Source organism: Rhinolophus sinicus, linkage group LG10, assembly GCF_036562045.2.
Source record: "Rhinolophus sinicus isolate RSC01 linkage group LG10, ASM3656204v1, whole genome shotgun sequence".
Classification (NCBI taxonomy): Eukaryota; Metazoa; Chordata; class Mammalia; order Chiroptera; family Rhinolophidae; genus Rhinolophus; species Rhinolophus sinicus.
Window position 1 is genome coordinate 107,512,851 of NC_133759.1, and position 16,877 is coordinate 107,529,727.

Below are 16,877 nucleotides of genomic sequence, written 5' to 3' on the forward strand. Positions count from 1 at the left end.
GTCCCGCCCCTTCCGGATGGGGGCGGAAAAACGATTCCCCTATCTCCTCCTGGCCGATTGGTCGTGTGAAAGGTCGGCCGTGACGTCGAGAGCGCCCGGACCACTTAGAGCACACCGACTGCCCTTTCCAGAACGCCCGCAGCCAGATAATAAAGGAGGTGGCTGCCGTCCGTCGTGGCCTTTCCCGGCTTTTGAGCGTTGTGTCCGTCACCCGCCACCTGCTTTCCTTTGGTTCCCAGGATGCCGATGTACCAGGTAAAGCCCTATCACGAGAGCTGCGCATCTCTCCGTGTAGAGCTTCCCACCTGCATGTACCGGCTTCCCAACGTGCACTGCAGGACCAGCAGCCCAGCGCCCAAAGCGGGCCACGTGCAGGTAGGAGCGTGCGCCCCCACCCTCCCGTCCGTTCAGTGCGCAGGTGCCAAAGCCTCACTCCCAACCTGGGCATAGGCGCTGCGGTCGGGTCCGAGGAGTTGGGTTACTAGGGGCCGGGATCTTTCCAGGCTCGGTCATGGGATGTGGCCTGGCTCCGACAAGCGGTGGCACCCAGCCTGGCTTCCTGCCCCACCCCGGCCTCACACGCCCGCCAGTTCCCTGACTTTTATCTATTAATAGATCTATCCATCTTATATCTATTATTTCTTGTATGGCTACTTAAACTTTTTTATTCTGAAATTTTAGCTACAGAAAAGTGAATAGTCTGTAAATGCCCGTTTTAAGAATTGAACTCCAGTGTCACCACCACCCAGGTTAACACACGCTGTCAGTGCTCCAATTAAAGCTACCCCCAAAAGTCCCCACCTCCGTTATCATCCTGTCCTGCTTTTTTCTTATGCCACCTAACTCTGCATCCCTAAGCCAAGTGGTCTTGGTGTAAACGGAAGCATGCCGTTTGTCTTGTCTGGCTTCTGCTTCTAGGCATTTGAGAACTCGCTTTGTTGGTGTGAAATGACGAAGTATTCGTCCTCTCTGCAGCCTATTGCTCCATCGCATGACTACCCCCACGGTTTTTCCTTCCCACTGCCCACGGAGGTCGGCTGGTTTTCCATCCAACGCTGTTTCATTCCGCAGTGAACATTTTTGTACACAAGCAGGCATAGGGTATTTACTAAGGGATGATGGACTTACTCAGTGGGCAGGTCTATCTTCAACTGTAGGTACTAGATAAATGGCTTTCCAGAGTGGTTATGCTGATTGACGCTCCCACCAGCAGTGTACACAAATTCCTGATGCTGGCACCCTCCCAAAAGCTTCTAACTTAGAAGAGGCACAGTCCCACTTCTCTAGCAGATAACAATGTGAAGAGACAGATAATTAGAAATCTAACATATCCAGGATAATGAGAGCAACACAAAGAATAAACTAAATTGCTTCTAAATACATAAAAATAGAACAAATGGATACACAGTATGCCAAATCACTCTAGTCTGAGCAAGGAAAACAGGCCAACATTAAAAGGGATGAGAGGTAAAACAGATTGGAGCATTTCCTCATTCCTCAGATCAAGAAAGGAGAGCTGAAGCTGTGCTGGGGCTCTTAACCACAGGCCACGTTACATATGCGACACTCATTCTAGTGTTTCAGTGCATTGACGGTTTTTGAATCCAGTAATGCTTCTTCACCCTGGTTCAGCAGGGGCCCTACTGACATTTGTAAAAGTGAGCGAGACTGCACAAACAGTGCATAAATACAGGCTGGTTAAGAGAGCTTAGTAATGTTACCTGGGAGGACTGTCATGAGTAACATGAGGATACGCCACAGGTACTAGCAGTACCTGTCACTCGTCTTGCATTCAGGCTTAGTTCTGCTCAGCACCTAATTATTTAAATGGCATGCTGAACTCTGTTCTTTGTTCCACCCAGAAGCCAAAGAGCAGCAAGTGGGGAGAGGTGAGAAAGTGATGATTCAGCTCTAGGGTAATGAAGAGTTAAGCAGATGAGAAATGTTGCAGGTAAACAGAATGAGTAAAAGTCCAGTGGCAGGTGGGGGCGTGGTGTGTGTGTTTTAGGAATCCAAAGGATAGTGTGGCTAGAGCACAGAGCAAGGGGAGAATTATGTGAGAGGAGCAGCCGGAGGACGTCATTCAAGCTGTTTCTCTAGCCAGATGAAGAGCCTCAGTTTTTAGCCTAAGAGGTTAGCCAGGGGAGGAGGTGATGGGATCTGCCTGTTTAATGTCTCTGGCTGTTATCCTCGGGATGGGGTGGAAGGGTGGACCAGAATGGGTGCCAGGTGCAAAATATGGACTTGGGCAGTGACAGTGGAGGCATGCTTAGAAGCCAGTGGTTCCAAAAAATTGGCAGTATGTGGTGATGAACTGGATCAGTGTGAGAGGGCAGAGTTATGAGTGTTTAAGGCAGGAACAGTTCCCAAGAACATTAAACTTACCAATAAACAAATGGGAGCAACTCCTCCTGTACTCATACTGTATCATGAGTGAATGTATATAAATCAACTCAAGGTCATTGCCATATTCTTGACTGTTCTGTCTAGTTATCAGCATTTTACTCATGTTTTATGTATTTTCTCAACTCAGAATGGATTATATATTGTTGAGAGTTCATGAATCTGGAAATTGGTTGTACAATGTGATTGTATTGGAAGGTTGCTTGATATTACTTTAGAAGGTAAATCTATATAAATTTTTGAGATTTATTATAAATATTACAAGAAAGATGCAGAGATTCAGTTAATGAAGGCTGTAAGCGTTCCATATTTATATAAAGTTATACACATGAGCAGTGAAAAAGTTCTAGATGAGTCTAAGATGAGAATGCCGGTACTGTCCTGAAAATGAATGATCTGGGGATTTGAACATTTAACCTCTGCACAGACAGACTTCCAAGCCAAAGGACACTTTTTTTTAAAACTACATGTGCTCCCTTTTTCCTCTTAATAGTGTAAGTTATTGAGTTATAGTTTTGCTGTCCTGCCATCTTTTTCTATTTGTTTAAGCAAAGTGTTTTGAGCTAGGATGATAAGAAGAAAGAACAATTTATGTTCATTTTTCTATCCTGTTCTTAAATTACCGAAATTAGAGTCATATAAGTACAATTTGCAAGTGGCTTTCAGTCATGTGTTTTGTTTGTTTTAAAGCATTTATGGATCGATTTGCACTGTGGGAACATAAGATGATTCTGCAACTTCATTTTGTCTTCTAAAAGGTGGGAGGTTGATGAATTTGTGGAACGAAGTAGACAACAGATGACCAAACTAAACAGATTGCTTTGATACTAGAGGAAGTAAACACTCTGCTGTTGATTGTTTAGGGACAGTCTGACCCATCTCTTCAAGCTCTTGAATCCCACCAAGATGACATTTTAAAACGTCTATACGAATTGAAAGCCGCCGTCGATGGTCTCTCTAAAATGATTCAGACACCAGATGCAGACTTGGACGTAACCAACATAATCCAAGCCAGTGAGCCAACTGCTATATCGACCAGTGCATTAGACTTAAATTCAGTGCTTGGAAAGGTAAGTTCATTTGGAAAGCTAAAGAACATCAGCATGCTGGGTTGTTGTTAGTGCCGGAAAATTATGCCAGTGTGAGTGAAGTCATAGTTTTCTAGTTTTCAAAGGTGGTACAAAGAGCAAGTTCTTTTCTCTCCCCTAAATGACTGTGTCTTTGTACCGAGCAGCTTCAGAAGCTATGAATGAACCCAAAACAAACGCTAAGGCCACTTCTTCTTGGATCCAGTGGAGAAGAGCAGGGTGGGTCGGTAGGCAGAGAAAGATGTCAAGAGTTCCAATTCTCGCCATTCCAGGCAGCATTCCAGCAGCGTGAGCCCCCAAGAAACAGATTTTCCATCATTCGCTCAGTGCTTCTCAGAGGTCCAGCAGAGGCAACCTAGACTCTGAGAGGAGCCTGAATTTCAGAGCTTTAGCCCAGGCACAAAACTCCCAATCCTTTTGAAATATATCACTAAAAGCCAAGTCACAGCCTCTTATCTCAAGTGTATTTTGCTTAAATTCAGTTTGCTTTATTAACTGGTATCAGCTACCTTTAATGACCAGTGTGCTGGCTTCAGCTAATGTAGAGCATAATCTGATAAAGAATGTCTTACTATGAAGTGTGACTTATTGGAGGGTGCAAAAGGGTTTGTTCCAAGAACGCCTGCGAATACCCTACTCTAGAACTAGTGATAGAAAAGCCACATGAGGCCTAACAAGTGGAGGCAGTAGTGTAGTTCTCCCAGTTGTTTTTGCTACCTCGAGACCTGCACTGCATTCCTTTATCAACCCAGTACGTTTGCACGCACATGATCCAGTGAGACCTGGCCAGGCCCCAGGGAACCAGTCTAGTTGAGGAGTCAGTGACCACACACAGCTGTGCGGTCTCAGGGTTCTGGGAAGGCTTCCCAGAGCACATGGTCTTATGAAGTATTGTAATCCTTCAGAGGCACAGCTCTCTTCTGAGCTGCAAAGCATCCATCGTAGCTCAGTGTTAAGGGCATCGGTCCGGAGAGGCCACCAGAGGCCAGGTTGTAGCAGGCTGTGTACAGAAAGCCAGGGTTTGGCCTTCATTGTGTTCTGCGAGTTCCTTAGAGTGAGTGTATAGAAATAAAGGCTGCATCTGAAAAAGCAGGATGTTTTGGCACTTAACACTTTTTTTAGACTCCTCACCTCCCAGTGATATTTTGATCCAAGACCCTTTTACAAGAGACTCTTCATTGACAGTAACGACTCAAACACATTGATGTAAAGACGATCCTGTCAGGGGGTCAGATATTAGGAAGATTTGGTAAACGGAGTCCAGTCGTCCCCCAGTATCCGCGTGGCATTGGTTCAAGGATCTCCCGTGGATACCAAGATCCAGGAGTGCGCAGTGCTTTATACCAATGACATAGGACAATGCACTGTCATCCCCCGGCATCTGCAAACTCCCAGCTGTGGATCGAAAATAGTTTTCAACCCCCAGGTCTTTGAATCTGAGGATGGGAAACCCGCAGGGACAGAAGGCTGACTGCAATTGCGTGTGATTTGTTTTAAACTTAAGGATAAACAGAAGTGTCATTCGTAGTATGTTGGTTTACTAATTTGACAGTAAAGTCAACTTTCTATTTGTCAGGAGCCAGCAGTGCAGGGGTTAAGGGGTTGGCGTCTGCTCATAACCCAGCTCCACTTCTTACTGAGTGGATGACCTTGGATGGGTCACGTATCTCCCCAGGACTCCTTTCCTCAGTGGTGAGGCGGGATGATCATAGAACCTTCTCCGCGGCAGTTAGGTGCTGAGAACAGCGCCGGGTACACCTCACACTCAGATTGCTGTTAACATCCTTTGCTCCGTTTGGGTTTCTCCTCCAGGATTACGGGGCACTCAAAGACATTGTGATCAATGCGAACCCCACCTCGCCGCCCCTGTCCCTGCTCGTGCTGCACCAGTTGCTCTGTGACCACTACAAGGTCCTGTCCACTGTTCACACGCACTCAGCAGTCAAGAACGTGCCAGAAAACCTTCTCAAGTGCTTTGGCGAGCAGACGAAAACACAGCCCCGCCATGAGTACCAGCTGGGTTTTACTCTAATCTGGAAGAATGGTAAGAAGAGGGGACTGGGTCCGACTCACATCCTACGTGATTTTAGTAAGTGGCAGCAAGGCTAGGACAGTGACACGTCTTCAGCTACTTGCTGTCAGGTCAGACTGTGTAGAAGTCTCGAAAGAAGAGGAGCACAGATGAATGTGTACCCAAAGGCGTCCTCCTTCCTGTGGAAAGGTTAGGGTGTCTGATAGAGCAGTTTCAGGGGAGACTTGTCTAAAAGGCCGGAGCAGGGGAGTGGCGGTTGTCAGTCATCTTGACCTCACATTCCAAAGCCTATCATGGGGGCATTGATGTGATCTTTTCTAATGGCCTAAAAAGGATGGCAGGATACTATTTATTCATTATCCCACTGGTGTATTCCTCCCCTGGTTAAGTTTATACAGAGGGAAGTGAGTTAGTCGCCCATCAGTAATGCTTTAACTGCCCTCAGCTACACGTCAGGGGAGCGGCGGTGAGGGTAGAGTGTCTGACCTGGGAGATGGGACCCCTGGTTTCAGCTCTCATCCTGCAAATGCTTAGGCACGGGTTAGAGTAGGTGGTCCCAGGTACCTTCTAGCTTGAAAACTGTCATAGTCAAATAACAGAAATGGTCACTTTTTAATACAGTTTGCAGTCTTTAAACATAGTTTAAATTTTCTTGAATACTGTACCTTTTGGAAACAGACGAAAAATGGGATTTTCTTGAAAATACACTTCCCTTTGCCACCAGTTCCTGTTAGTGAATACCCTTCCCATGCTGTGCAGGTACCTTCCGGGGCGCTGTTCTTACTGACATAACGTGGTGTGTTTTCCTTTCAGTGCCAAAGACTCAAATGAAGTTCAGTGTCCAGAGAATGTGTCCCATTGAAGGGGAAGGGAACATTGCACGTTTTTTGTTCTCTCTGTTTGGCCAAAAGCATAATGCTGTAACTTCAACCCTTATAGATAGCTGGATAGATACAGCTATTTTTCAGTTAAAAGAGGGAAGCAGTAAAGAAAAGGCCGCTGTGTTCCGCTCCATGAACTCTGCTCTCGGGAAGAGCCCCTGGCTCGTCGGGAATGAACTGACGGTGGCCGACGTGGTGCTCTGGTCCGTGCTCCAGCAGACGGGGGGCTGCAGTGTGCCCGTGCCCACCAACGTGCACAAGTGGATGAGGGCCTGTGAAAACCTGGCCCCATTCAGCATGGCCCTCAAGCTCCTTAAGTGAGTCTCAGGAACCAATTTTAAAGGGCTTAGATTTTAAGAAGGACGCTGTTTCATGCCGGTGGTTGGTAAAAGGACTTGTACTGAAATCAAACTCTTTTTGGCCAGTTGTCAAGTATCAATAAAAGCACTGTATGATTTGTGCTTTTCACTTTATTTAAAATTCAGCAACATCATGTGCAGTGGGCCGTGACAGCTACGTGGCAGGCACTTGGAGGTAGACGTGAGCGTGCCACATCGCTGTTTTTGAGGGACGTGGTGGGGAGTGAAGTACCATAACAGAATACCGTGGAACAGTACGGGGGCAAAAGCAGGAACACTGGCATCGGAACTGCTGAGATCATTTTGGAGACAAGAAGTACAAAGCTTTGAAAGGGCATGGTTTGGGACTGATGTCAAGTTGAAGGAGAAGAGAACAGAAATAGGTGGAATGATGTACACTGTGCGAGAAGTACGCAGTTTTCTCTCGGAGGCAGCAGAGAGGTGGCACAGGCTTTGGAAACAGGGTGTGAGCTGAGATGTCTGTTGGTCACTAACTGGCAGCAGTGTGAAAGGCTTAGAACTAATGGCAGCTGCCAAAACCAACAGTCCGACAAGCATACAGGCCTGGGCTGGATAGTGAGGGCGTGTGGAGGGTTCTTAAGAGTCCTGCAGTAGAAAGTTCTAGAGGACGGCTTGGTGGTCAACAGGCAGAGTTCACAGGAGGAAAAGAATTGGGGGTGATGTCTAAACTTTTAGTCTGAGACCAGATAGGCAGTAATATCAAGAAATCCAGGAATCGGAGCGTGTGGGATGGAAGGGAAAAGGCAAAATAGTTTAGTTCAGAGCAGGCTTCAGTTCCAAATGCGAGATCAAAAGGACTATTTAAGGAAAAGGCAGTTTAGGGTACTCTCACATATTCACTTCAATAAGTTGCATACGGGCTTCCTAAATAAATAGAACTGAGTATTACACCACCTACACTGTGCCTAGTAAAGATTGAAAACATACATTCCAGTTGACTTTAGCTTACAGAGTTGCAGTCCATTTTCACATTAATGGGCCGGATTAAGGCTAGACGGGCACCCCATCTGTCCTGTCATCCTAACCCCTTTGTCCTGAGAAAGGAGGCTTAGCTGCTTCTTTAGTTCTTCGATTTCTCTTTCTTGCTCTAGTATCTTCATCTGTAGGGTGAGATTAACCTGTAAAGAGGAAATTTTAAGCTCCATCAAATGGCTTCTTGTCTTTTAAATACACAGGCCTGCCTCACTCACTTTGCGGTTCCAATATGTATGGATCCCAGTTACCACAGTTTAATGAAATAACACCAGTCACCCAGCAACCGGGCTCAAGTGTCAGTCACCACAGGAGAGTGAAAAAAGCAGTTTAGTCCACTATGTGAATGACAGACACATGACCCAGGACCAATCACATCCCTTCTCCCAAAGTCTGTGGGGTAGGTGGGCAGTCACTGCATCTGTTAGCTCACACAGTGTGTGGAGTTGTGCTGCCTCCTCGTCCAGTGATAAACCCAAGTGAAACTTTAAAATGAACAACTGAAAGAGGGAACTGGCCAACAAAGATGGAAGTGCAGCAAATTAATGAAATGTCGTACTGCTGGAAGTGAAAACCGAATGGTGTTCAGAAACTGGACCTGCTGCCCCTAGACTAGGTGCGTAGCCACCGGACTGAGTAAAGGACGCTTGTCAACACAAGGGAGCAAAAGGATGAAGAAAGTGACATCAGCAAAAAACTTCACATTAGAAGAACTCTCGGAGATACTTCACGACATCAACAGGGCAAAGGAAAGAATGTTGGAAGACGATCAAACAGGAGCGTGACAGTTCACCAAGGCACCGAGAAGGGGCTTGCTCCATACCCTACGGTACATGACGAGATGAGGGCATGCATTCTTCAAACTGCTCTTGAAACTCGAATTCTCAACTACAATGCACTAAATATTCTACATTTTTTCATTTCTGCATACATCTGTAACTGACACTTAGGAAGTTTTTTCCTTTCCACATCTGTAAGTGACACTATCAGTTTTTAATGTTTTGACAAACATTTTTAAAGGTCATGGAATAATCATAACTTTCCCATTGATTATTAAGACGCCTCTGCATGGTTTGAAGTCTGCCTGGTCATTTTTACAGTCCTGCTCTACAGTGCAAAGCGAGAACTGCCCGTACATACACATTTTATCTGTAGAGGTATGTGTAAGTTATTTCATAAAAATTCCACAAGACGTGAAAGCTTTACCATAAATACCAAATAACTGGTCTCTAGTAGCTACCTCAACTGGGAGTTAGAAAATCCCTTCAGTCTGAGGAGATCATTTAATCACATCTGCCATTCTCAAAGATTCAAAATTATTCCACCTACTTGGTTACCATTCAAGCTACTAAAATTCACTGTTTTACTTTAAAAATTAATAAGCCTAAAATAGAAGATAAATCAACTAAACAGTTACTGCAAGAGGTTCCCAAACTAGTGGCACCAGAATCATTTCACAGTCTGTAAAAGAGGATGGCTGCCCTTTCACCCCCAGGTTTCCGTTTTAATAGGTAGGGAGGGCTGAGCAGTCTGTCAGGCTCTGGAGATTTTATGCTGCTCTGGAGACTACAGTCTGAGACCCGTTCCTGCCATGCTGCTCACACACTGTACATGTCAACCACTTGGGGAACTTGTGAAGTGCAGACTCCAAGTCTGGATGTCTAGCGTGAGGCCCAATCCTGAATTTCTAATGAGGCCCCAGACAAAGCAGGTGCAGCTGCTCAGAGGACCGCACTGAGGACATGCAGATGAGAGATTAGACTTGGCACTAACAGCATGTCAGGAAGGGGAAGGGCTTGGGCTGCCCTGGGGCTACAGCACCTCACAGGACAGAGTCCAAAACCATACACTCGAGGCTGAAGCCTTTACACTGGCCAAGGCAGTCTCGCCACCGCAGCTCCAACGCCACAAGAATTACTGCTGTCTTACTCTTTGCTACACGTCCCTTTTTACAAGTTGGCACATTATAATAATTTATGAAAGGTTACATACCATAGTTGGGAAGGAAAACTAAAACCTTTTGGCTTAGCCATTTGAGGTTAGAAAGTGGAGCCTGTCATTTTTAGAACAGACAGCTGGCAGCGGTCATCTTTCTTACTGGGATGATGAAAACAAGTGTGCTGCTGGGACCTCTGAGAATGGGTTCAAATATGTAGTTTCCATAAATCTCACTCTAAGCTCTACTTCTCCTCATGAAACAGGATTCACAATTTAAACAAAATCTATTTGAAGCTTCATATTTTCCCCAGCATTAAAAACAATGTACATACGCTTCCGGAATTTTGGAAAAGTTCACTTTGCAGCAACTGCACAGCAGATGGTCTCTGGGATGCATTCTTTTTGGTCAACTGCTGGATATACTTGGCTTGCATGGGACACCTCTTACTGAGTGATTCAGGTATCTGACCAGCTCTTAAACCTGTGAGAACTTGGGCTCGCTCCATCTCTGTTCCAAATGGCTGGAAGAGCTCTAGCAGGATCACACCCAAGCTGTACATATCCGACTGGAAAAGGGGGAAGGGACGTCAGGAATGAAACACCAAGTGAGTACAACAGTACCAGTTCAGTGCACCACCCTCTCAAATACGAGAGACTGGCTAAGAAAGGACGGTCTGTAGTCTCTACAATGAAGGGAATGGCGGGCTGGCGCATCTCTCGGAGGCGGTTATCTGCCGACCTGATGGATGTACCATCCTGAGTGAGAGGCTGACAGGTACTGTCACAATCCCCATATCAACTGCCAACAAAGGGAAGGACTGGTGGCCAGGGGAGGGTAGGGATAATCCCACTGCCCACAGCAGTCACCACCATACACCTGACTCCACCTCTCCTTGAAAATCCAGGCTTGACACAGCCGCAGACAGATGTGAGCTCACGTGTGTGGGTGCCCGCTCCAGAGGGGTCACAAGAGTATCCCTGGGCCACCCCAGTCTCACCTCTGCCTTGACTCAAGCAATTTTGGTAAAGTTTAACAAACTGCATAAAATCGGTGTTACTGTTCCTAAAAATAGTTTTTTAGGAAGCTCTATACTAGACAGGACTTCAGGAGCAGTCATGGTTTTTTCTGGTAGCTCTTTCCTAATCCATCCAAAAAGCTGAATGATTCATCAAAAGGAAAAAACTGACTGGGCTTTTCTTTGGAGAAAAGGATTTACTTAACATTCCTTCCAGGAACAATGTGGATTAAACTTTCTGGTCTCTCCATTCTACTGTAAAGGGAGTGAAGTGGTACACTTCCTTGCAGCATTAGTTAGCGTTTATTTAAGCTTGAAAACTGAAGAATGAAAGGCTGAAAACAGGCCTCTGAATTCCAGCTGCCTGAGGTGCGTGACACTGTAACGGGAAAGCTCATTTCAAGAACAACTCATTACACCCAAGGGTTTAGAAATAGCTTAAAAAGCAGTGCAGTCAGATTCCACTGAGAAGTGAGGCTTCCTATCACGGCCGCCTGATGTAATAGGTAAGCTACAGAACTGTGGCCTCCAAAAACACCTCGACCTCGGAACTTCCCCTGCATTTACTGTATTTTTTGACTGCATAAAAAGTCCAGTAAAAGGGTAAAAAGCAAGAAACATTACCTTGGCATCATACGCAGACCCTTCCAACTGTTCGGGGGAAGCGTACAGACATGTACCCACCCTGGAAGTATGTGCTGGTGTTCCTACAATTTGAAAAGCTGAGTATTAAATTCTGCAGTCGATATTAAGAACACTGTAGCTCCCAAGGGAACGACAGAGGCTTTTGTCTTTATCTCACTTTTGCTAGTAAATCTTTGCAATTCTTTTTAAATCTTGACATCTTACGGTTTGAGTGCAAACAAGCAAACAACAACCCCCACCACTTACTCTTTCCATCCCTGATGTTCCAGTCCGTGTTCTTCAGTATGATGTCTGTGCAGGCCAGACCAAAGTCTCCTATTTTCACTTGCTGATCAGGGCCATGAAGAAAAATATTTCTGGGCTATAAACAAACAGAACAAGTCAACTCCTCGGTGTTCTTAAAACAAATAGCAAAAATGGGTGGATGTTAAGAGTTTTCAACTCAGCAGCAAGTAGCCCTTCAAAAATTAAACATCAGAGCAGTGGTTCTCAAACAGCTGCATGTTACAATCACTGGGAGAGCTTTAAAGAAATCTCAATGTCCAAGCCATTCCCCAAACCAGTTATATTGAAATTCCGGTGGGTGGACATCAGGCATTGGTATTATTTAAAAGTCTCCCCAGATTATTGCAAGTTTGAGAACCACTAATGTAGAATGTGCATGCACACAAGTGCTCCTCGAGCCTAACTGGACACCAGAATCACCAGAGAAACTTAGAAACTGTTGTCCGCTCCAGTAAGCCGAAGACATTGATTTTTTTTTTTTTAATGAAAAAACATTGATTTTTTTTTTTCTAGCTCTCACATGATTCTTATATGTTAGCCGGGGCTAGGAATGACTAGGTCACACCATAAAGGTCCACACTTAGCTCTATGTAAGTTAAGCCACCACCATAGACCCAGAACATCCCCCAGCGGAACGACTCCTATGTCAGTGAAAAACGGCACCCATGTTGGAGGAGGGGAGGATTCCACTGAAATCTAAAAAATATTTAGGTTAGAAGTTGGGTTGTCTTACTTTAAATGTAACAATTTTAATTTTTTATTTCAATGTATAAATTCCTGTTTTACCTTTGTTAGTTTTTTTATCTATAGCTGAATGGAAAGAGAAAATACAAAGAATCTAATGAGTAAGGTGATAATTTGGATAGTTCCTGTGATTGAGGAAAGCCCTGAAAACTGTGTTTATATTTGACACTATATGATATAGGAACAAAATTTGAAAAAGTTTGGCTCTGATATAAAAATGAATTGTGTTCATGGATACGAGTCTCAACAATTCTAGAATAGTTCTAGAACTGAACTGATGGAATCATCAAAAGACTAAAACTGAGCAATTCCGTAACAAGTTTCCCCTGACCTCTTTAAGTCCTCACTCTTAAGTTTTTCTCATGGGAAACATAACCATGAGGGGCAGCAGGGAGCTGGTCACTGGTGGTGCCAAGTCACCAGAAGAAGGCCCACCTGCCACGCTCCACACTCAAGTCTACAAAGCCATAATAAAAGAAGACTGCACTGCGATCCAGGCACTGCTAAGAAGCCACCCCGTCAATCAGCCCATAACCGTGCTGGCCAACTCCACCATCAACAGGTCACTTGGGAGCAAGGTACCCTCCTTTCTCCTCCTGCACTTTTAGAAAAGACTCACCTGGTTGTGTTCTCGCGAACCCAGGAAACCTCCTCATTGCCCTCCCCACGCCCGAGGCTGGACAGTACGTGTCAGGCAGGCTCACTCTGCACCCAAAGCAGTGATCCTCTAGGTCTGCAACGCGTCCCTTCCACTTATGCAAGCAGATGTGACAAAGACTAGAGCGCATTTGGTTGGAGGAACGTTCACGTCATCCTCTCAAATATCCCAACGGTGATTACACGTCTGTGATGGGATCATTGTTTCCCCTTTTTTCCATGTTTTCATTTTCTAAATGGCTATACAATTATTAACTTTATAATTAATTTTTTTTCAAAAAGTCACCCTTTCCTTTACCCCACCCTCTTCTCTTATCTTGCAGTCATGCTGTAAAGCCACTACTTATATGTATTTTTTTTAAGAACAGCATAAACAGCTCCGCTAATCATAGACAAAACATTTGCTGCATTATCTCTGAGACCATGAAAGAGCAGGTTTTACTACTGATACTATGACTTTGGCAAAACCTTGAAAAACACAAAACCTAGTTGTCAATCACCCTGTGGGTTAATTTAAGGACTAAGTGGCTTAACAGCAATTACCATTATTTTTACACTATGAGCTCTTTACAAGAATCAACTTTCAAAGCTATAAGTAAGTTATTTCGGTTGCCTTGGTAAATTTGCATTTATACAACACACAGATTTTATAATACGAAAGTCACTGGTTTGGGGTCATTTAAAACGGGCAAAAGAAAAGGAAAATGTCAATGCATATACCAGAAAAATACTGAACCAAAATACTAAACACACTTATTTCCATAGAAATGGCAAGCTAACACAATTATTATTTCTAACTACATAAGGCTACTTAAAATGCACTTTGGTTTTTCTCCCAAGCAGATGCAGTCCATCATCCCCATTCATCTGGCTGCCGAATACCACAGGGCACAAAGTTTGCGCTGTTTGCTAGAACATGGCGCGGACCCCGACATAAGGTAAGTTAATTCAGGAGGCGATCGCTTCTAGAGGAGGGTACGCATGCTTTAGGTATCACTTTGCCCAGCCCTATCGGGAGTCATCCACTCTTCACAGGTCGTGGACTACAAATTGTCATGTTTCAAATGAATCGGTTTCTTTACGGACTAGATGAGATACTCTGAACAAGTTGAAAAGATGCAGGAACACACATCAGTCAGCGCCCTTGGGGGTGAGCGTAGTGAGCGCTCAGCAACAGTGTCAGGAAGGTGCATTCATGCGCTCACAGCCCACAGGGAGTTTAAAGACATATGTTAGATATGAAAAACAGAGTTTCTTCTTTACCCACCACTAGAAGGTATGTCTCATGACAGGGTTTTCTTGCTCACCAATACCAATATATTTCTACCACTTAAACCAATGCCTGACACTTAGTAAGCACCCAATACCATCTGAATGGATGCAAGGATTACATGGTATACAAGTCACACATCTTCTTGCCCCCACGACTAAAAGAAGGTTCAGCCCCAAATCCTGACCATACTCCAGAAGAGCCCACCTGATGCGACCTTGCCCTCACCTCTCCCAGCGCACCCCACCCAGCTTGGCAGGTCCTCCCACAGCCACCCCAGGACTGGACCATCGCAAACTCGCCCATCTGCCTCAGTACACCCTTTCCTACCCTTCAAGCCCCAGGTCGTCCCTGGATCAGGCTTTCTAGAACTTTGCCCACTTGCAGTATTTACTCCACTGGTTAAATGTTTCATGTCTCCCACAGACTGACTGTAAGGCCTGCCAAGGCAGGGACGACGCTATTTCACCACAGCCCTAGCAGAGGAAAACCCTGCACTGAATAAACATCTGTAAACTTAAAATCATTTTCTAACTTCAATGGAGCAGTTATATGTTCCTAATAAATCTCCCCCTTTTTTCTGCCAAAAGAAAGGAATTTTGGAGGCAGTCCTGAGAGATTTCAGGAAAGCAGCAGATGAGGGCCAGGCTGTGAAACACGCATTCCACCTGGGTCAGTGCAGGGAATGACAACGAAGTGGCTTCACAAACTGCAGTGACTGAGGTCCAGGTTCAGCCCTGTCGTCTAGCCGACCTCCACACACGAGAGACAACGCCCAGCAGAAGAGCACACGCACAACCACCAACTGAGTCAGTGGCCTCGGGCCCTGTATGGCTCACTTCTCTGGTAACCCCAGATCACGCTCAAGTCCACCCAATTCTAATGAATGGCTGCTAACTCAGCTCACGGCACTGCGTGAGGTGCTACGGTACAGAATGCACTAGGACACAGCCTTGAAGAGGCCAGTCCTAGCAGGAGTCACAAAATTGAAACAAGCTGCTAGAGGAAGTTGGGCCCCTCTGTGCTGTGATGCATACTGCCCTGTCCCCCCCAAAACGCTGTGATATCCTGAGAATTAAACAGCAATGCAGATCTTCAAACACTTCTGTAAAGTAACTAAGAGGGATGGTCTGAAATAAATGTTGCCTTCTTAAGCACCAAGGCCCGCTGTGAACCGAATGTAACCTGTGTCCCTCCTATTCCAGGGACACGAGAGGCCTCACCGCACTTCACCTGATGTTACTGCACTGGCCTGTCACTTCTAGCACGTTGACAAAACCGGGGAACAGAATCCAGAGGCTGCTGACAGACCTTCAGCGTAAAGCCATGGCTTGTCTCCGCGTTGTATGTGAGCACGGAGCTCAAGTGAATGCTTGCGTGGACAACAGCAACAAGCTTTCACCCCTCCACCTGGCCGTAACATATGGGACCTACCCAGTTCTCGCCATCTTAGCCCAAAACGGTGCCCATATCAACGCCATTAATGAATCCAGTATGACACCCCTTCACATGGCGGCAGATATACTGAATAAGGAGATGATGGAGACGCTCATTGCCTGCGGAGCAAACGTCAACTGTGCCGTCTCATGCACGGGGAACACGGCCCTGAAGCTGGCGGTGTGCACCGCGTCCAGCAAAGCCGGCCGCCTGCTGGCAGCGGGCATCAGCTGCATCCGTGTGCTGCTGACACACGGCGCCCACGTGAATGCCCAGGACCACAAAGGCCTCACAGCCATGCACGAGGCATGTTTCGGAGGCAGAGAGGCAATAATCCACCTCCTGCTGGAATTTGAAGCAAACGTTAATATCTTAACGAAAAATGGGGAGTCTCCAATCTACATGTACCTACAGCGCAGATCCAACATCAGAGACACTGCGCTTCTTGCCAAGCTGCTTTACCACACCTACCCTTTGCGACTGACCAATAGCCAAGGCATTCTACCTGCAGGAATCATGCTACTGGAATTCCAGCTCTTAAGGGAAACCCTAGTAAAGTTATCTCAAAAACCCTTATCCCTAGAGGACATCTGTAAAAGAAATATCAGAAATCTTTATGGTGAGAGATACAAGCAACACGTTAAACACCTTCTCCCGGGGAAGATGTGGAGTTCTGTATACGGATATTATGACTTAGCTTGCCTCTTGAAATAAGACCGCAAAGTTTCACAGTGCCAAAGAATTCCAGTAACGCCAATTACATTTTCTGGCTACCCGCAAATCCAAAAATACTCAACCCATTGCCTTCTAAACCTCAAACGTACAAACCACTAGTCCTTAAACCTTTCTCAAAAAATAAAATGATCTGCATATTCACTTGTTCCTAAATATTCTTTGAAATGCATCTTCTATGATTTAATTTTGTCCCCAAAAGTAAGCAAATTCATTTAAAACTCTCAGCAAAAGAAGTAAATATATTTTCTCTTTCTTGATGGCCTTTTGTGGATAAAAACTAGAATAGTCATTACAGATTTTTCAAACAGCAGAAAAACTTGTCCCATGTTAAGTTTCCTTTAAGATGGGTAATTACAGAAACAGGTTTGCCCTCAAGGCTGAAATAAGAGATGAG

At 45.3% G+C, this 16,877-nt stretch overlaps 3 protein-coding genes across 7 annotated transcripts in view; 2 read left to right on the forward strand and 1 right to left on the reverse strand.

The window, feature by feature from the left end:
* The first annotated feature begins 97 nt into the window (after positions 1 to 97).
* AIMP2 (aminoacyl tRNA synthetase complex interacting multifunctional protein 2) lies at positions 98 to 6,861 on the forward strand. 2 transcript variants are annotated; one of them, XM_019716473.2, is made up of 4 exons: positions 98 to 255; positions 3,267 to 3,473; positions 5,304 to 5,535; positions 6,337 to 6,861. In XM_019716473.2, exons 1-4 carry the CDS (start codon positions 241 to 243, stop codon positions 6,723 to 6,725), a joined length of 843 nt encoding a protein of 280 aa, XP_019572032.1. In that variant the 5' UTR covers positions 98 to 240; the 3' UTR covers positions 6,726 to 6,861. The 2 variants fall into 2 exon arrangements, with proteins under 2 accessions (XP_019572032.1, XP_019572031.1); XM_019716472.2 differs by having other exon boundaries at positions 102 to 375.
* Positions 6,857 to 16,877, reverse strand: part of EIF2AK1 (eukaryotic translation initiation factor 2 alpha kinase 1) — a 28,398-nt gene continuing 18,377 nt past the window's right edge. For 2 of the 3 annotated variants that reach the window (XM_019716470.2, XM_019716469.2), the window contains exons 12-15: positions 11,602 to 11,716; positions 11,335 to 11,417; positions 10,027 to 10,260; positions 6,857 to 7,902 (exon numbers count right to left, since the gene is read on the reverse strand). In XM_019716470.2, the coding sequence (XP_019572029.1) occupies positions 7,756 to 7,902; positions 10,027 to 10,260; positions 11,335 to 11,417; positions 11,602 to 11,716 (579 nt within the window). In that variant the 3' untranslated portion in view covers positions 6,857 to 7,755. The remainder of the gene's footprint in view (positions 7,903 to 10,026; positions 10,261 to 11,334; positions 11,418 to 11,601; positions 11,717 to 16,877) is intronic. The other variant, XM_074313934.1, reaches the window with a different exon arrangement.
* On the forward strand, positions 12,707 to 16,624 carry ANKRD61 (ankyrin repeat domain 61). Of its 2 annotated transcripts, XM_019716474.2 has the most exons (3): positions 12,707 to 12,962; positions 13,885 to 13,979; positions 15,517 to 16,624. In XM_019716474.2, the coding sequence occupies exons 1-3, from the start codon at positions 12,747 to 12,749 to the stop codon at positions 16,460 to 16,462; spliced, it is 1,257 nt and encodes a 418-aa protein (XP_019572033.2). In that variant the 5' UTR covers positions 12,707 to 12,746; the 3' UTR covers positions 16,463 to 16,624. The 2 variants fall into 2 exon arrangements, 1 of the variants encoding a protein (XP_019572033.2); XR_012489895.1 differs by lacking the exons at positions 12,707 to 12,962; positions 15,517 to 16,624 and adding an exon at positions 14,902 to 15,097 and having other exon boundaries at positions 13,813 to 13,979.